Below are 21,082 nucleotides of genomic sequence, written 5' to 3'. Positions count from 1 at the left end.
CCAAGTTCAAGAATGTGTCAGGGTTCAACATTTTATATATAAATATACCCCTAAAACCACGTACACACGATCGGTCCATCCGATGAGAACGGACTGATGGACCGTTTTCATCGGTTAACCGATGAAGCTGACTGATGGTCCGTCGCGCCTACACACCATTGGTTAAAAAAACGATCGTGTCAGAACGCGGTGACGTAAAACACAGCGACGTGCTGAAAAAAAACGAAGTTCAATGCTTCCAAGCATGCGTCGACTTGATTCTGAGCATGCTTGGATTTTTAACCGATGGTCGTGCCTACTAACGATCGGTTTTGTCCTATCTGGTAGGAATCCATCGGTTAAATTTAAAACAAGTTGGCTTTTTTTAACCAATGGTTAAATAACCTATGGGGCCTACACATGATCGGTTTTGACCGATGAAAACGGTCCATCAGAACCTTTGTCCTCTGTTTAACCTATCGTGTGTACGAGGCCTAGGTGTTAAAAAACATACTCTAGGCTGTGTGATAGCTTCTGTGCGAAAAAATAAAACAGAATCAAAATCCCATCAGCACAGAAAGTGTGTAATAAGCACTGAGAGCTCCCCCGGAGTCACATAAATAACATTCCGTATTATCCGCTCTGTACGCAAACTATTAAAAAAATACTCGATGTCACCACAGCAGGTCCTACTGTCGCTGAGATAATGACGCTGACCTTTCATGAGCCCGCTCTGGAAGACTCATCTGCCTGATTAAAGTGGTATATTTATATGGCGAGGAGAGGGGGGATTAACACATGAAAAGAGAGGCTTAATGGTCCAGACGCTGCAATGGACTGCTGGTGGGGTCCTCGTGATCTTGCAATAGGCAAAAGTTAAATTACAACCTTCAATGTTTAAAAGGACACTTTTGTTTAAAGTGTAAATGTTCCTAAAACTAAGGGGTGTAGATAATCGCATAAACTTTTAGAGCATAATGCACACTTACCAAACGTTTCCTTTTCTCCAACCAAAGTCAGAGAGCTTTATAAGATGCCCTGCAGCCTTCAGGTCTAATGTGACGTTCAGCTTCGATCAAATTCAAAAGGTAAATCAATTCCCTCTGGTAATTTATTCAGGAAAGGGAAAGGATGGGACTATAGCGGTACTTAATCACATAATGATGGAAACCCAACAACAGTAGGTAAAAGGTATATATGATTTATCTTTAACTAGCTGAATACCCGGCGTTGCCCGGTCTTCCTATCTTAACCTTTTGGGGAGAAAAATCATAGTAATATAAATATACCCATCTTTTATATAAGGGTGTAGGTAAGGGTTAATTTAACTGTCATATATTTTTATTTGGCATATAAGTAATATGTGTAGCAGGTATTATTGAAATATCTCCAGGCGTACAGAAGTTATGTGGGAACATACATTTCCCATTGATTTGCATGGGACTTTAAACAAAAACCCCGACCCTCACAAATGGGGGTAGTTAAGGGATAAATGAACTATCCTATAGTTTAAGTGGACATATAAGTAACATGTGACCAAGTGTTATCGAAATATCTACAGCCGTTTGGAAGTTATGAAGTAACATGTATTTCCCATAGAGTTGAATGGGACTTTAAAGGAAAACCCCGACCATGGCAAATGGGGGTGGTTAAGGGTTAAACCACCTATCCTATGTTTGTTGCTGACATATAAGTAACATGTGTGCCAAGTTTCATGTTAATATCTTTAGCCGTTTGGACGTGATGCTGGAACATACATACACACACACTTTGAGTTTTATATATATAGATTATACAAAAAGCAAAAATGAGTAGCAAATCACAAAAGGTCGTTTATTATGAAATAAATCCAAGGTGGTGGTTATACGTGGAGGTTTTCTGAAGGTTGAGTGATCATACGTTATCCCGACATGTTTTGCCTCTAGGCTTCATCAGGGGATGTATGTGTCAACCATAGATGGACAAAACAGCTATACAAACGTAGGGAATAGAAACAAAGGCAAAAAAATCAACAAATATATATATATATATATATATATATAATCGGGAATACAATATATATATATATAGCGGGAATTGACAAATCCACCAAGAAGCAGGGGGACTTACCACCAGGAACCCTATTCCCCCACATATATAAGTTTAAACTTGGGGGGGTAAAGAGGAGAGGGGGAGACAACCAAAGCAAGAAAGCGCCACAAGCCAAGGGCACTTAAGTGGTCATAGTGAGTACAGGGGGTTCCCGACTTATGAACGCCTGACTTACGAACCTCTCCTACTTACAGACCGGGTCTGCGGGGACCCTCTGCCGTTCTGCACGGACCACCTGCTGTTCTGCGCATGCGCGGCCAGACGGAGCCTCGGAAAATTTAAAAAATGTACGTAATTGGCCAGGCATGCGCAGAACGGCATTCGACGGAACATCGGAAAACATCGGAAATGTCCGTAATTGTCGTTCTGCGCATGCGCGGCTGACTTACGAACATTTCCGGATTACAAACAGGAGGAAGGTTCCTAATGTGTTCATAACCTGGGACCCCCTGTACGTAAACAACGGCTTAAGTGCCCTTGGCTTGTGGCGCTTTCTTTGTTTCTACCCTTTATGATTGTATAGCTGTTTTGTCCATCGATGGTTGATGCATACATCCCCTGATGAAGCCTAGAGGCGAAACATGTCGGGATAACGTAGGATCACTCTACCTTCAGAAAACCTCCACGTATAACCACCACCTTGCTACTCATTTTTAACTTTTTGTATAATTAAAGATAAATCATATATACCTTTTACCTACTGTTGTTGGGTTTCCATTATTATATGATTAAGCACCGCTATAGTCCCATGCTTTTCCTTTCCTTTTTTTAATAAATTAACTTTCAGGGGGAAAAAAACAATAAATTCCCTCTGATAATTTTGCAGATACCTACACCCTTCCTACCAAAGAGATCCCGTGCAATTGATTCCCCATAGACATGATACCAATAAGGTACAAGGGCATATAAAATCTATTAGGGACTTAAAATGTACCTATAACCAAAACGTAAAGTGTTACTAAACCCAGGACTCTGCATTCACTATATCCGGTCTTCCACATTACACAAAACATGGAAATACAATTATTTTAGTAAGTATAAACTGCTAAATACCTTTTCTCATCAGCAGTACAGTATATAGCATTCTTGTGACTTCTATGTGTCTGGTTAAAGCTAGTAGGAGGAGTTTTCATTCTCCTCTGACTGTCCTTTGAGGCTGCAGGAGCCCTCTGTCTGGACAGTGCTGATTGGCCCTGCGCTAATCACATGCACTCTGCCAAGAAAAAAAAACACAACTCTCTTGTGATACACACCAAACTGAACATGGGCAGCTTGTCCTCAAGGCTCTACTCTATCAGGAGATAGTTTGGAGACTATGGAAGAAGGGGAGGATCAGAGAAGACAGGATCAAACAGCCTTTTTACACAAGAGGATTGACCCCTTAGGTCCCACAGTGAGTATAACAGGCATACTATACTGCATATTGTTGGAAGAATAACAACGTGTAATAAGAAGTTGCTTATATAAACTGAACAGTATACACTGTATGCATTAAACCTATCTATGCAGCAGGTGGTGCTGTAGTATTATAGCGTATAGTACATGTTTTCTATGATATGACAGGATGCTTGTCTATCCTCTCGCTATGTACTTGGATTCTCCTGTGTCATGTTTCCTAATGCTGTAAGACATGCATTGCTAATCCTCCATGAAAGTAAAGTACTGTATTTATCGGCATATAGCGCGCACTATTTTCCACCTAAAATCAGGGGAAAATCGTGGGTGTGCGTTATACGCCGATTCCCGCTTTCTGAGCGTCGCTGCAGACATATACTGAGTGCAGTACACTCGGATACCCTCGGCTGGGCTCGGCCACGCTCGGCTCCGCTCGCGGTCACGACCTGTGCCGCCTCCTAGCCTTTATGCTAGAGGAGCCGAGCCTAGCCGAGTGTACTGCACTCGGTATATGTCGGCGTTCAAAAACAGCGTGGGAGAAGCGGGAAGAAGCAGGGAGGACACCACGAATGCCGCAGACAGACGCCGGACCACACAAGGCCGCCGATGGACGCCAGGCAACTGTAAGTAACTGTAAATTGTCAGTATTTCTTTTTTTTCCTTAGGATTCCCCTCTAGGTTAGGGGTGCGCACTATACGCTGGTGCCCGCTATAGGGCGATAAATACGGTATTCTCTGCATACAACAAGATTCCTGCTCATGATTTCAATACTCTGCTAATACATACAGGTGTGCTCAAAAGTTTGCATAACCTGGCAGAAATAGTGAAATTTTGGCATTTATATTGAAAATATGACTAATCATGACAAAAAAATATTTATATTTTATTCAAAGATAGTGATCACATGAAGCCATCTATTATCACATTGTTTTTTGGCTCCTTTTAAAATCATAATGATAACAGAAATCACCCAAATGGCCCTGATCAAAAGTTGACATACCCTGGAATGTTTGGCCTTGGTACAGACACAGAAGGTGGCATACACAGGTTAAAATGGCTACAAAAGGTTAATTTCCCCACAATTGTGGCTTTTTAAATTCGCAATTAGTGTCTGTGTAAAAAATAGTCAATGAGTTTGTTAGCTTTCACATGGATGCACTAAGCCATGTGGAGTAGAAAAGAACAGTCAAAAGACCTGCATAACAATGGAAAAGGATATCCAAAGCCTTGAATATGCCAGTCAATACTGTTCAATCATTTAAAAAGAAGTGGAAAATTTGGGGATCTATTGATACCAAGTCAAGTTTAGGTAGATCAAGAAAGATTTCACAACTGCCACTGTAATTTAAAAAGCCACAAATGTGAGAAATTAACCTTTAATTGCCGTTTTAACCTGTGTGTGCCAAGGCCAAACATTCCAGGGTATGTAAACTTTTGATCAGGGCCATTTGGGTGATTTCTGTTATCATTATGATTTTAAAAGGAGCCAAAAAACGATGTGATTATAAATGGCTTCATGTGATCACTATCCTTGAATAAAATATATATTTTTGGCATGATTAGTCATATTTTCAATATAAATGCCAACATTTCACAATTTCTGCCAGGGTATTCAAACTTTTGAGCACAACGGTATACAGACTGATTTTACTGTTGTGGGTTTAGCAACACTTTCAAATACTGCTAGTCCAAACAAGCAAATTAAAAAAAAAAGTGTGCGGCGCGCTGAATCCCGCACCATTCTGCCCCCTAGCCAGCTGGCAACACAGAGTGGGCGGCGTGCTGAATTGCTCTGGCTGCTCTGCAATTTCTCTGACAAGCCGTGTGAATTTGCCCTCAAACACAGGGGAAAAATAATGAGCATTATGCAGGAACACCTTTCAGGGAAAACACATGTGTAATAACATCGGGAACATTTTTACAGCTGTGTGAATAAGACTTGACAGGTGACAGAGAGCACCAAATGAAAAGTCCAAAGTCTTTATTGTTCAACTGGTTACATCAAGCAGGGCAAAGCACAGCCAACGGGTTTCGTGGACCACACAATCCCCATTCATCAGGACTGGAAGAAAAGTTTAAAATAACAGAATTCCTACATTTGAAATATCTAAAATAACAGAATTAAAATAGCAGAATTGCTACTAAAAATACACATGTATAAAAGAAAAACAATAATGACATTTCCACTGAGGGGGGAAAACATATTTTCAGAAGTGCAACACAACTAGATTATATAAAAAAAAAAAGAACAAAGGGAGTCCACATTCCACTCTATATAGCAGAGGTCCCCACCCCCGGGCTGCATACCTTTGCCACTCCGTGGACTGGTGCACCCTAGGCTCCACCTTTTGTCAGTGGCAGGGGTCTGCTGTGGGCTATCCTTGTATGTGTGTAGTGCACTGCCAACCTCCCACCACCCAGGGGCGCCTTCTCCCTTTCTCCCAGGTATACCACTCCCTTAGGTTCCACAGGGAGTATAACAAGCATGTTTTACTGCATATACTGTACAGACTGATTTTACTGTTGTACTTTACTTTAAAGTGTTTGTTATCCTACAAAAAAAAAATCCTGTACCCTTAAAACATGTTATACAGCACAGTGCTTGTGCTGTGTAATTTGGCCCCTGTATAACCTAAACTTCCTGGCTGATCCTTCCTGGTTCTGCCCTTCCCCCTGTAAACTGACCATGGTTTATCATGGCTGCTTAGCCCTGACACCGCTCAGTTTACATGCCTCTCATCCGCTTTGTCTTCCTCTGCTCTCCTCTATCCTCTGCCCCCTCCCTACCTGTCAGCTCCAGACACTGCCCACCCCCCCCCTCCTGCTGCTATAAAAAATCTATATCATCTGTATATCATCTGTTATATAATGCTATGTGTCCCAGTGCCTGTGCTATATAAAGAAAATGCAGATTATTACCTTATCTTAGAGTGTCTCCCGGCGCTCACATGACTCCTCGGCTCTCTGTTCCTCTTCCCCCCTCCTCCTGGCCGATGTCACTAGGGGATTCTCGGCCCCGCCCACTATAGCTGTCAGCTGGGGAGAGTGTAGAGCAGAGAGCCGAGGAGTCATGTGAGCGCCGGGAGACGCTTTAAGGTAAGGTAATAATCTGTATTTTTTTTTTATACAGCACAGACACTGGGACACATAGCATTATATAACAGATGGGATCATGCACAGATAATATAGTGGCTTAACAACCACTTTAACCACTTGGGATCCGCGCTATGGACGAAAGACGTCCACAGCGCGGCTCTCAAGTGCTGAGTGGACGTCTTTGGGGGCGTGCAGTGGGGAAACAACGTGCCCGGCGCATCAATATACTTTTCCCCCATGTCATTCCATTTTATTACACATAACTTAAATTCTGAACGTATTTGCTTTGGTGTCTTTATGTAAAGATTGCATGGGTTGTTACTCACATGTGGTGAAATATATTTATTTGATCCGCTGTGTATATATATATATATATATATCTATATCTATATCTATATATCTATATCTATATCTATATATATATATATGTATATATATATATATATATATATATATACACAGTATACATATAAATATATAGATATATATAGATAGATATCTATCTATCTATATATATATCTATAAATAAATAAATGAGATGGCAGCAATAAAAACTACGGGCCAAATCCTCAGAAATCTTGCCTAACTTAACTTTTCCAATTAAAGTTACACTGACTTAAAATTTCTACCTAAGTGCCCGATCCACAAAGCACTTACCTAGAAATTTCAGGCCGTGTAACTTAAATCTCTCCGGCGCAAGGCGGTCCTCTTCTGCAGGGGGCGACGACAATTTAAATGAGGCGCGCTCCCGCGCCTGCCGTACTGCGCATGCTCGTGACGTCATTTTCCCGACGGGCAGCGCGCGAAATTACGTTACGTCGGGCTTTGTGGATTGCGACGGGACAATAAAGTTGCGTCGGGTAAAAAAAAAGTTACGCGCCGAAAAAAAAAAATCAAAATTTAAAAAAAATCGCGGCGATCGAAAAAAAGATCTGTTTTCACAAGGTGTTACTAGTTTACACTTTGTAAAAGCAGAACTAATTTTACGTATGCAAACGTAAACTTACGCAGAAAACACAAAGCTGAAAAGCTTTGTGGATCTCCGTAAGTCCTCATTTGCATACGCAAAGCGGCATTTTAATGAGAAATGCCCCCAGCGGCGGATGCGGTACTGCATCCCAAGATCCGACAGTGTAAGTCTCTTACAGATGTCGGATCTTCTGCCTATCTTTGGAAAACTGCTTCTGAGGATCAGTTCCATAGATAGGCACAGGGATACGCAGGCTGAACAGCAGTTCCGCCTGCGTATCCCTTTTGAGGATTTGGCCCTACGTATGTATCTCAGTACAGGTTTCCTTTTTCAATTCTTACGAAAAAGCCATCTACTAGTCCACAGTGACAAAAATTATGGGCAAAATATTAAGGTATATTAAGGTATTACGCTGACATAGCTTCTATACAATAAAGGTAGTGCCATGAAACAATGAGACAAGGCTGTGATACCATACAATAGAAAACCGCCACTCAAGGACATTTAAAAAGTCATCATTACAAAAATATTAAAAACCTGCAAAACACACTACTTCTACCTTCTACGCATTAAAAAGAACTTTGGTACAGCAAAATGATAAGACTAAGAGCTGTTCTATGATGGAAAGGTTCAAACAATGCATTTTACCCTTATAATGATGGACCATGTCATGACCTCAAGGGCTGGCTTTCCGCTATTCTACATACCCGTGGCTCTTTGTGCCGAGTAGATTTCCCAGACAGCTTTTCATCATCTATTTCACACTGTTCAAGGAGATCCAAAATGTCTTCCTCCTGAAAATAATAATTAGAAAACAATAATGTTCTGGTGTATAATGTTATATGAACAAACACTTATGCCGCATACACACCATCACTTTATGTGATGAAAAAAAACGACACTTTCTGTGAAGTAAAAAATTACGTTTTTGAAACTTCAATTTTCAAAGACAAAGTTGCCTACACACCATCGTTTTCTCACAATGTTCTAGCAAAGTGAGGTTACGTTTCACCACGTTTTACCATTGAAGCTCGCTTCATAAGTAGCTTCTGGGCATGCGTGGATGAAAAAACGTCTTACAAAACGACGTTTTTTGCTACACACGGTCAATTTCTGTAAAGTAAAAAGTGCACTTTTGAAAAACGACACATAAAATTGAAGCATGCTTCAATTTTTTTTGGTCGTTTTTTACAAGACATAAAACGACGTTTTCCCCCACACACAGTCAATTAACCACTTGCTTACTGGGCACATATACCCCCCTCCTGCCCAGGTGAAATTTCAGCTTTCGGCACTGCATCGCTTTAACTAACAATTGCGCGGTCGTGCGACGTGGCTCCCAAACAAAATTGACGTCCTTTTTTCCCCACAAGTAGAGCTTTCTTTTGGTGGTATTTAATCGCCTGTGCGGTTTTTATTTTTTGCGCTATAAACAAAAAAGTGAGACAATTTTGAAAAAAATACAATATTTTTTACTTCTTGCTATAATAAATATCCCAATTTAAAAAAAAAATAACATTTTTTTTTCTCAGTTTAGGCCGATACGTATTCTTCTACATATTTTTGGTAAACAAAAAAAAAAAAATCGCAATAAGCGACTGGTTTGCGCAAAAGTTATAGCGCTTACAAAATAGGGGACAGAATTATTTTTTTTTAATTATTTTTTTTACTAGAAATGGCGGCGATCTGCGATTTTTAATGGACTGCGACGTTATGGCGGACACATCGGACACATTTTTGGCGCCATTCACATTTATACTGCGATCAGTGCTATAAATATGCACTAATTACAGTATAAATGTGACTGGCATTGAAGGGGTTAACACTAGGGGGTGAGGAAGGGGTTAAATGTATCCCTGCTTAGTGTTCTAACTGTAGGTGGAGGGGGGGGTGACTGGGGGGGTGACCGATCTATGTCTCTATGTACAAGAGACACAGATCGGTCTCCTCTCCAGAGACAGCACCGCTGTCTCTGTGTAAAACGGCAATGAGAGATGATCTCATATGTTTACATATGAGATCCTCTCTCATTGGCCGCACAGATCGCCTCGCGAACGGCCACTCTGATTGGCCGTTCGCGGCGATCTGTAATTGGCTGTGTCCGAGGGACACGGCCAACACAGATTTTCCCCGCAGCGCGCTCTGGAGCGCGCGCGGGGAACGCCCAAAGGGGCGGCCGTCAATTGACGGCGGTTTGGCTTTTGGGATCCGCACTGTAGCCGTCAATTGACGGCAGGCGGATCCCAAGTGGTTAAAGTGACGTTTTTAAAAACGTCATTTTTTTTCATCACATAAAGTGATGGTGTGTACGCGGCATTACACATCTATATAAAAGGCATTCATACATCAATGACTTGCAAAAAAATAAACTCGGGGGCCTATAGCTTCACTCACTGCATGTTGTTGCTAGTCAGCGGCTCACTGAGTTTTGAAGCCAGGGGATGAGCTTGAAAGCCAGGGAATACACGATCTCAGAAGGGGGCCAGCAACGGAAGCATATGTATTTCTCTCATAAAAATGTATTTTACGATGCTCAGTTATGAATGGACAGAGTCGGTGTGCATTCGGAAAAGGAAGGAGCCGGTAAATGACAGATTCTACCAAATCCTTCCTCCACTCCCCATCCTGATAGATCTTGGACGGGGGGGGGCGGAGGTGGAACACACGGAGGGGGAACGGAGGAGGACATGAGGGGGGGTGGAGGAGCACACAGAGGGGGGGACCAAAGGAGCACAAGGAGGGGGACCGGAGGAGGACAGGGGGGACCGGAGGAGCACAGAGGATACGGGGGACACTCAGGGATGATCGGTGCGGCGGCGGGGCAAGTTATAATCACCGATCTCTCTGTGTGGCTTTCAATAAAGCAGCTGACAGCCGCGGAGGGGAGAGGAGGAGAAGCGGCTGTCCAGGTATCCATGTGTTCAGGTATCGGGACAACCCTATATCCCAATAAAGGCTGCATGCAGAAAACTACAGAAGGGGGTGGAGACAAGACCGGTCACCCTGCTCAATGAGAGAGAGCAGCAGTGACCAGTCTTTATTACAGGAAGCTCCTGCAGAGAGGTAAAGTTTCATACTGGATTAGCACACCAAGATATAAGTAAAATTACACATGGCTCTTATAATTAGATGATATTTGCCTATCCCGGAGTTAAGCTTTAAAGTGATAGTCAGCACTCCCATTAAGACCTGTGTTTCACAATATGCAAAAAAATTGGGCTAACTTTACCGTTTTAGGGCTGGATTCACAAAGAGTAACTCGGAATCTAAGCCCGTCGTAAGTTTAAGTGTATGCTCAAACTGAGATAAAATTAAACCTATCTAAGATACGACAGCCTACGCCGTAAAAACATGTAAAAAACATATATAGAGTTTGGGGGTTCTATGTAATTTTCTAGCAAAAAAAATATGATTTTTACATGTAGGAGCGAAGTGTCAGAATTGGCCATGGACACCAAGTGGTTAAAAAGGAATGAGGGACAGAGGGATCTGGTTCCAAAAGCGGGAACGTCCCTTTATAATGACTGAAGCCTCGTACACACGCTCGGTTTTCTCAGCAAGAGCCAGCAAGAAAACTGCTGGCAGAGCTTTCTTGCCGAGTAAACCGAGCGTGTGTACGAGGCTTTCAGGTTTCTTGTCTGGAAATCTGGCCAGAATCTGGCCAAAAAAATCAGAGATCCTGCTCTCAATTTTCTCGTCGGCATTCTTTTCGGCCTGTTTCCCCGACGAGAAACCTGAGAGTGTGTATACTTATCTGTCGCCATGGAAACCCGCACATGCTCAAAATGACTTTGACACATGCGCGGTAGCTTCCACGGCATAGGTAGGGTGATTGGGGCGATGGCATCGAATGTGACGAGCGCATGTTCATCGTACGCGATGACGTCACTGCGACTGTGTGTACACTCGGCGGCAAAAGATTCTTGCCAAGAATCTCGTCAGGAAAAACAAAGGGCTAGATTCAGAAAAAATTTACGCCGGCGTATCTATTGATACGCCGCGTAAATTCAAATCTGCGCCGGCGTATCTTCTTTCTGTATTCAGAAAGCAAGATACGCCGAAATTAGGCTAAGATCCGACTGGCGTAAGTCTCTTACGCCGTCGTATCTTAGGGTGCATATTTACGCTGGCCGCTAGGTGGCGCTGCCGGTCGATTTCAGCGTAGAATATGCAAATGAGCAGGATACGCCGATTCAGAAACGTACGTGAGCCCACCGGATTTTTTTACGTTGTTTGCGTAAGGCTTTTTCCGGCGTAACGTTACTCCTGCTATATGAGGCATAGCCAATGTGAAGTATAGACGTCGTTCCCGCGTCGAATTAAATTTTTTTTACGTCGTTTGCCTAAGTTGTTCGCGAATAGGGCTTTGCGTAAATTACGTTCACGTCGAAAGCATTGACTATTTGCGACGTGATTAGGAGCATGCACACTGGGATACTTTCAGGGCCGGCGCATGCGCCGTTCATGAGAAACGTCATTTACATAAAACACGCCCACCTCTTGACAATTTGAATTTGGCGCGCATACGCCGGCAGATCTACGCTACGCCGCCGCAACTTACGGAGCAAGTGCTTTATGAATACTGCACTTGCCTGTCTAAGTTGCGGAGGCGTAGCGTAAATAGGATACGCTACGCCCGCACAAACTTACATCCCCCTACCTGAATCTAGCCCAAAGTTTTTTCCTGACGAGATTCTGGCGCATGTGTACGAGGCCTGACAGTTGGGAGGTATGGACTAGGTACCTAGACAGTAATGAAAATACTGACCAAGGTTCTATCCCTTTCTACTCCGCTCAGAAACGTATTTTATTGCTGTCTGTACCCGAGAATTTTCCTCACTTTTTGTCCTCGTAGTCATAATGAAAGTGGGTAAAATCGCCTTAACGAGGATACAAACGGCAACAAAAAGCGTGACGTTCTACGTTTCCCATTCCATCCATAACTAAATAAAAAAATCTTGCCTGGAGTTCCCTCTATTCCATTTGACATATCTGTTAGAGAGAATGTTGGAGATAAACTGACACACCACCAGGAGCTAAATAGTAAACTTCTTCAGCTATACAGAACTACATACCACACTAATAGTGAGAAACACAGAATGAGATCTAACTTTGTAGAAGTTGTTTGATGTACATAGACTATAACAAGCACAGTTCCATAAGTAACAACGCACAGTACATTCTCCCGCTACCGCGCATTTCTAATCTGCTGTCAAACCAGGCCATTCTACTCTGGGATCTCCACAAAGCTAAGGGGCATCTCAACTCCCTGGTAATATTATATATTCTCTGATCCTATAGCATGTCTGCCTCTGTGACTCCTGGGAAAGACATGAGACTTCTATGCTTAAATAAAATATATATATATAAAAAAAAGTCAAGCCTCATCGTTAAAGATTTCTCAGTGTCAGCCTCAGGTAAGTGTTCACAGTGCCGGTAAGGAATATCAAGCTTTTATGGTGAACAAAAACACGCTGGACAGAGGCTTTCAAAGACTTTCTGCAACAAGACAGCACAAGGAGTCAGTTATGAAAATATATCATTAACTTTACTTTAGGAAACTTTTTCACCAAGCGGAGAGGTTTTTTAGACCAGATAATCTTTGCTATTGCATATGAACAGGGCTTTTTTTTCTCAGAGAATAGGTGCAGGAACTCCCTCCTTCTGTCACCTCTTGTGTCCACCCCCTACCCACCTCCAAGCACCATTCCTTGGTTCCGCTCCCTACCCATCTCTGAGTACAGTTCCTTGGTTCCACCCCCTACCCACCTCCAAGCACCATTCCTTGGTTCCACTCCCTACCCATCTCTGAGTACAGTTCCTTGGTTCCACCCCCTACCCACCTCTGAGTACAGTTCCTTGGTTCCAATCCCTACCCACCTCCGAGCACTATTCCTTGGTTCCACCCCCTACCCACCTCCCAGCACTATTCCTAGGTTCCACTCCCTACCCACCTCTGAGTACAGTTCCTTGGTTCCACCCCCTACCCACCTCCGAGCACTATTCCTTGGTTCCACCCCCTACCCACCTCCCAGCACTATTCCTAGGTTCCACTCCCTACCCACCTCTGAGTACAGTTTCTTGGTTCCACCCCCTACCCACCTCTGAGCACTATACCTTGGTTCCACCCCCTACCCACCTCCCAGCACTATTCCTTGGTTCCACCCCCTACCCACCTCTGAGCAACATTCATTGGTTTCACCCCTACCCACCTCTGAGCACAATTTCTTGGTTCCACCCCCTACCCACCTCCGAGCACCATTCTTTGGTTCCAGCCCTCCCCACCTCCGAGCACCATTCATTTTCTCCGCCCCTACCCACCTCCGAACACCATTCCTTGGTTCCACTGACTACCCATCTCCGAGCACCGTTCCTTGGTTCCACACCCTACCCACCTCCGAGCACTATTCCTTGGTTCCACCCCCTACCCACCTCCAAGCACCATTCATTGGTTTCACCCCTACCCACCTCTGAGCACCATTCCTTGCTTCCACTCCGAACCCACCTCCGAGCACAGTTCCTTGGTTCCACCCCCTACCCACCTCCGAACACCATTCCTTGGTTCCACTGACTACCCATCTCCGAACACCATTCCTTGGTTCCACCCCCTACCCACCTCCAAGCACCATTCATTGGTTTCACCCTCTACCCACCTCTGAGCACCATTCCTTGCTTCCACTCCTAACCCACCTCCGAGCACAGTTCCTTGGTTCCACCCCCTACCCACCTCTGAGCACTATTCCTTGGTTCCACCCCCTACCCACCTCCCAGCACTATTCCTTGGTTCCACCCCCTACCCACCTCCCAGCAACATTCATTGGTTCCAGCCCTCCCCACCTCCGAGCACTATTCCTTTTCTCCGCCCCTACCCATCTCCGAACACCATTCCTTGGTTCCACTGACTACCCATCTCCGAGCACCGTTCCTTGGTTCCACACCCTACCCACCTCCAAGCACCATTCATTGGTTTCACCCCCTACCCACCTCTGAGCACCATTCCTTGGTTCCACTCCTTACCCACCTCCAAGCACCGTTCCTTGGTTCCACCCTCTACCCACCTCCGAGCACCATTACATACAAAAATAACTTTCTGATGCCGCGTACAGACAATCTGACATTCCGACAACAAAATCGTGGATTTGGCGATCGGAAATTCCGATCGCCAAGAAAGCGGTGACGTACAACACTACGATGAGCCGAGAAAAATGAAGTTCAATGATTCTGAGCATGCGTAGGATTTTTGTGTGTCGGAATTGCATACAGACGATCGGAATTTGAGAACCAGCTCTCAAACATTTGTTGTCGGAAATTCCGACAGCAAATGTCCAATGGAGCGTACACACGGTCGGAATATCCGACCAAAAGCTCACATCGAACATTTGTTGTCGGAAATTCTGATCGTGTTTACGCGGCATAAGTGTCTTATTTCTTATCCCCATAATGTTTTACTTTAAAGTGATTGTTAAAGCGGGGGTTCACCCAAAAAAAATTTTTTTAACATTACATTCAGCCGAGTTGTCATAACGACAATCGGCTGTTTTTTTTTTTATTTTATCCCCGTACATACTGTATTTTCACCGCCGCTTCCGGGTATGTCTTCTGCAGGACTGGGCGTTCCTAATTGATTGACAGGCTTCCGACCGTCGCATACTGTGCGTCACAAGTTGCCGAAAGAAGCTGAACGTGGGTGCGCAGGCGCCGTATAGAGCCGACTCGCAGTCCGGCTTCTTTCGGCAACTCGTGACGCGCTGTATGCGACGGTCGGAAGCCTGTCAATCAATTAGGAATGCCCAGTCCCGCAGAAGACATACCCGGAAGAAAATACGGTATGTATAAAATTTAACAAAACAGCCGATTGTCATTATGACAACTGACAGCTGAATGTAATGTTAAAAAAAATTTGGGGGGTGAACCCCCTCAGGCTTTTTTTGACAACATGTGTCATGCTCGCCCCCTCGCTTGGACTACAGGAGAGTCAGGATGCTCTCTATGTTGCAGATAGAGGAAGGAGCTGTGTGTTAGTGGGCGTCCTGACTCTCCTGTAGTCCAAGGGAGGGGGCGAGCACGACACTCCACACCAGGGAGAAAGCCTTGCAATTACTGTGTGTAGTTACAGACAGAAGAACAGGAAGTGAGGATTTCTCAGAAGAAATAAGGACATTTAAAAGCAAAATGGAAGGATGAGGTAAGTGAAGGAGGACTGCACTGAGGTAAAGGAAGCTATTTAGGAAAAACATTTTTTTTTACCTTTACAACCCCTTTAATCTTTTGTGCACTATGAGAATATGCCACTAACCTTAGTTGCAATCCTTTTGGGCCTTGTTTGGCTCGCAGGCCATAGTTTTGTGACCCCTGTTCAAGCAGGAATACCTTATGCCCCTTTAGGTAGGTGGTCATAATACTGTTCCTGACCAGGCCGATCTGGGGGTTAAGTGAAGTCACTTCAGCAGAGAAGTCACAGAACTGTAACTACCGTATTTATCGGCGTATATCGTGCACTTTTTTCCCCTTAAAATAAGGGTAAAATCGTGGGTGCGCGATATACGCCGATAGCCGCTTCCCACGCTCAGTTTGAATGGAGCGCCGACATATACCGAGTGCAGTACACTCGGGTACATTCGGCTTTGCTCGTGCTCACGCATAAACGTCACAGAGCGTGAGCACGAGCGAAGCCGAGCCTTGCCGAATGTACCCGAGTGTACTCGGTATATGTCGACGGAGGCGTTCGAACTGAGCACGGGAAGCGGGGACTCGACTTGAGGCGCGCGCTGGAGAAGCCGGGAGGACACCACCGAGGCCGCAGACGGACGCCGGACCGGACGATGGACGCTGGGCAAGACACCAAAACTGTAAGTAATACAATCTTATAACATTTTTTTTTACAGGAATTTCGGGGCAACTTTAGAGGTGCACACTATACGCGGGAGCGCGCTATACCCCAATAAATACAGTAGTTTATTTCTCTTGCTGGCTTTATTATCAGGAATGAAGTTCTATGAAGCTCCCCGTTGACTTTGGTGAACGTGACACTAATCCTCTCCATGCTGCACTGCGGACTCCCTCTCCTCCTCCCACCCCGATTATCTTATTTACTTATTCAACTTCCCCAGAGGACACATCCCTGCCACCAGACCACTTGAATTAATTGAATAACGGTTTAATTGTCTCGGTCGGAGGATGCGAGGTGTGACTAGTCTAAGCCCTGCAGAGGACACAACACACGGAGGACTAGAATACGCTCCAGCCTGTCAACTCTTCCACACTGGATGCACCTTCATCCTTTTCAGCGGATTATTCATCTCACGCTGCAGCGAGGCGGCCCTGCCAGCAAGGAACGTCTGGAAGGCTGTGCTCAGAAGACCCTCGTACTTTTCTAACAGCAGTTTATCCTCCGGTGGGTAGATACGCCTGAGAGAAAAGGGTAAACAAAAAAAAAAAGACACAAATACCAGGCCGTGAATAAACTTGCCATTGTCTTTGATAAAGATAACAGTCAGAATAGCATTAAAAGCAAAGTGAGGAGCAGCAGAGACATGAACAATCTTCTATGCAATGGGTACAGACGTACCGCCACAGACACGCAGGGGAGACATCTTTTATTTAGTTTTCTCCTAACAGAAAGTAAGAGATCCTGAGAAAATTAAAGGGAAATTTTCTGGATTGAAATATCGGAGCTCCTGGGTTCTGGGGCCAGATTCACAAAAGGGATACGACGGCGTATCTGCTGATACTCCGTCGTATCCCTGTTTCTTTCTATGCGACTGATTCATAGAACCAGTTACGCATAGATATCCATAAGATCCGACAGGTGTAATAGTTTTACACTGTCGGATCTTAGGATGCAGTACCGCGGCCGCCGCTGGGGGGAGTTTGCGTCGTAAACCAGCGTCGGGTATGCAAATTAGCAGTTAAGGCGATTCACAAAACTTTTTCCCATCGTTACGTCGCCGCAAGTGTTAGTTTGCCATCGCAAAGATAGGGCACCCTTTACAAAGTGTAAAATTACTACACCATGTAAAAGTATACCCGTCTTTCCCGCGTCGCTTTTGAATTTTTTTTAAAAAAAAATTTTCCCCGGCGCAAGTCTTTTTTTCACGTCGCGATTCACAAAACGTCGGCGCGTCGTAATTTCGCGCAAAGCACGTCAGGAAATTTGCGTCGGGAGCATGCGCAGTACGTCCGGCGCGGGAGCGTGCCTAATTTAAATGGTACCCGCCCCATTTGAATTGGCCCGCCTTGCGCCGGACGGATACACCGCCGCAAATTTCCAGGTAAGTGCTTTGTGGATCGGGCACTTAGACAGAAAATTTGCGGCGGTGTAACTTAAATCGGTTACGTTACGCTGCGCCCGGGCTACGTGAATCTGGCCCCTTATCCTTATCCTGGACTGGAGAAAGAAAGAAAAAATCTAGGAGCAAAACCAACGATCGTTATGGCCTGTACGGTATAGGTTGTTTACATGCACAAGACGTGAGGGCCTGAAGGGGTCCTAGGTATAGTGCCAATCAAAATATGGTACAGCAAAAAGTGAGTGATCTCCTCCAATCAGGAGGAGCAAATGTTCGATGGGAGCTTGTTGTCAGAAATTCCGACCATGTGTAGGCTCCATCGAACAATTGCTGTCGGAATTTACTACACCAAAAATTTAAGAGATGGGGGCCAGATCCACGTAGCGCGGCGCTTCTTCACATCCGGCGTAGTGTATCTCAGATACACTACGCCGCCGTAACTTACATCGTATTTCCCGTATCCACAAAGAATTTGCGCCGTAAGTTACGGCGGCGTAGTGTAACTGTGTCGGCGTAAGGGCGCGCAATTCAAATGGATGAGATGGGGGCGTGTTTTATGTTAATACGTCTTGACCCGACGTAAATGACGTTTTTTCTGAACGGCGCATGCGCCGTTCGTGGGGGTATCCCAGTGCGCATGCTCCAAATTAACCCGCAACAAGCCAATGCTTTCGACGTGAACGTCATTCTACGCAAAGCCCTATTCGCGAACGACGTACACAACGGAAAATTTGACGCTGGCCCGACGTCCATACTTAACATTGGCTACGCCTCATATACAGTAGCAGGGGTAACATTACGCCGAAAAAAGCCTTACGGAAACTACGTAAAAAAATGCGCCGGCCGGACGTACGTTTGTGGATTTGCGTATCTAGCTAATTTGCATACTCGACGCGGAAATCGACAGAAGCGCCACCTAGCGGCCAGCATGAATATGCACCTTAGATCCGACGGCGTACTAAGGCCTTGTACACACGACCGAACATGTCTGCTGAAACTGGTCCACAGACCAGTTTCAGCGGACAGATCCGACCGTGTGTACAGCCTAGCAGACAGGTTTCCAGTAGACAAAAGTTTTAACGCATGCTTTAAAACTTATCTGCTGGAAACCCGTCCGTCCGACATGCAGGTATTCTGGGAGTGTTGAATGATTAAGACTTTTCCAGAGGCTGTACTGCTTAAAGAGAGGGATTTAAAATGTTCTGCCTTCCAGAGGGGTAAGACTCCTTTTACACAGTGAAAGATATAATCCCTTGCGCTACTAAGTGAACAAAAAAACTAAAATAATTTAAATATAATAAAAACTGCCGCTAGACCTAAAAGTGTACACAGTGTACAAAAAATGGATATAAATAAAAAGTGATCAGAGCAACTTTCTTAACCTCAATATTAAAAATAAATATAGACAAATGTGGTAAATATTCAAAGTCCACAATTTCCAAGTGTGTAAAGACAATTCTTCTAAACAATGTGAAAAACAATTCTTCCGTGTTCAATCTTCATAACTATCACAATAGATTAATGCTCACAGAACTCTTACCTCAGTAAGAAGAATAATCATCCTTATCGATCTCCTAAAATGAGGGCAGATGTATGGCTCTAGATCTCCAGAAAAGTTGTCCCCTGACGAAGTCACGTGACGTGACGTAACGCGTAGGGCATGGCCGGATATACAGCATGGACGGAAGTGATGTAAGAGGCGTCTACAATGCTGTGTTTGCACTTTATCTGCTTTTATTATTGCTTTTAAATGTAATGCTCTGTACACACGATCGATCCATCTGATGAAAACGGTCTGATGGATTTTTTCCATCAGTTATCCGATGAAGCTGACTGATGATCAGTCGTGCCTACACACCATCAGTTAAAAAACCGATCGTGTCAGAACGCGGTGACGTAAAACACAACGACGTGCTGAAAAAAACGAAGTTCAATGCTTCCAAGCATGCGTCAACTTGATTCTGAGCATGCGTGGATTTTTAACCGATGGTTGTGCCTACAGACGATCGTTTTTTTCTATCGGTTTTATATCCATCAGATAATTTTAAAACAAGTTCCTAATTTTTTAACCGATGGATAAATAACCGATGGGGCCCACACACGATCGGTTTAGTCTGATGAAAACGAAAACAAACCGATCGTGTGTACACGGCATAAGAGTCCATTTGACTTTTCAAATAAATCCACTTTGTTTATACGTTTTACACTATGGGAGGCTTTTTCTTTGTCCTTATATAAAATATGAAATCTCAAGACCATTACATGATTGTGAGTCCGGAAGGCTGTCACCCACCATTGGAAGTCTTTAACCTGGTCCAACACCATCTGGTACCGGAACTTTTCTGGAGCTCTGGAGCCTGATCTGCCCTCATTTTAGGAGATCGATGAGGCCGATTATACTTCTTACTGAGGTAAGAGTTCTGTGAGCATTAAGCTATTGTGATAGTCATGAAGATTGAACACAGAAGAATTGTTTTTCACATCGTTTAGAAGAATTGTCTTTACACATTTGGAAATTGTGGACTAATCTATAAATTTTTTAATATTGAGATTAAGAAAGTTGCACTGATCACTTTTTACTTATACCCCTTTCACACGGGCTGTTTGATCAGGTCCATCTGTCAGTTTTTCAGGCGGACTTGATCAGACCCTCCTCTCCTATGGAGTGGTGAATGTCAACAGGTACATGTCTGCTGACACCCGTCACCATCCGATCTGATCCGTCATAAAACAGACGGATGGTGGTCCTATTCCCATCCATCTGGCGGATCGGATCAGATGGAAACGGACTGGCGCTTTGGAAGCGCTGCCCATTCATTGCAATGGGCAGGGCGTTTTGGGAGCGCTAAATACAGTGCTCCCAACCCGACCCAAAAAATTCTGCTTGCCGGACTTTTCGAAATGTCCCGCAAGCTCACCGCCCCAGTGTGAAAAGACACACTGCAATGAATGTTTGGCGGTTTTCAGGCGCTTTGCAGAGGCTATTTCTAGCGCTAAAGCACCTGAAAACCGCCACAGTGTGAAAGGGGTCTTACAAGGTGGCATGGCCTCTAACACTACATGAGAAAGTAAGTGGAGCGTTGCCAATGTAAAATTTTTATTCATTTGATATTTTATTCATAATCTGTAAAGATCTAAAACAGAAACAGTTATATGGCTAGAGCTGCACGATTAATCGCGGAGAGAATCGCAATCTCGATTCTCCCTGCCCACGATCTCCACACGGGATTACCAGCGATTCTTTTGTGTTACTGCCGGTTC

The 21,082-nt window shown here is 44.3% G+C and overlaps 1 protein-coding gene across 2 annotated transcripts in view; it reads right to left on the bottom strand.

The window, feature by feature from the left end:
• Positions 1-21,082, bottom strand: part of TTLL7 (tubulin tyrosine ligase like 7) — a 245,472-nt gene that overhangs the window by 104,056 nt on the left and 120,334 nt on the right. For both annotated transcript variants that reach the window (XM_040360594.1, XM_040360595.1), the window contains exons 13-14: positions 16,805-16,940; positions 8,240-8,326 (exon numbers count right to left, since the gene is read on the bottom strand). In XM_040360594.1, the coding sequence (XP_040216528.1) occupies positions 8,240-8,326; positions 16,805-16,940 (223 nt within the window). The remainder of the gene's footprint in view (positions 1-8,239; positions 8,327-16,804; positions 16,941-21,082) is intronic.

This window comes from Rana temporaria, chromosome 7 (assembly GCF_905171775.1).
Source record: "Rana temporaria chromosome 7, aRanTem1.1, whole genome shotgun sequence".
NCBI lineage: Eukaryota > Metazoa > Chordata > Amphibia > Anura > Ranidae > Rana > Rana temporaria.
Note: the sequence above shows the minus strand (reverse complement) of the source record. Positions and strands in the feature narration are given on the sequence as shown.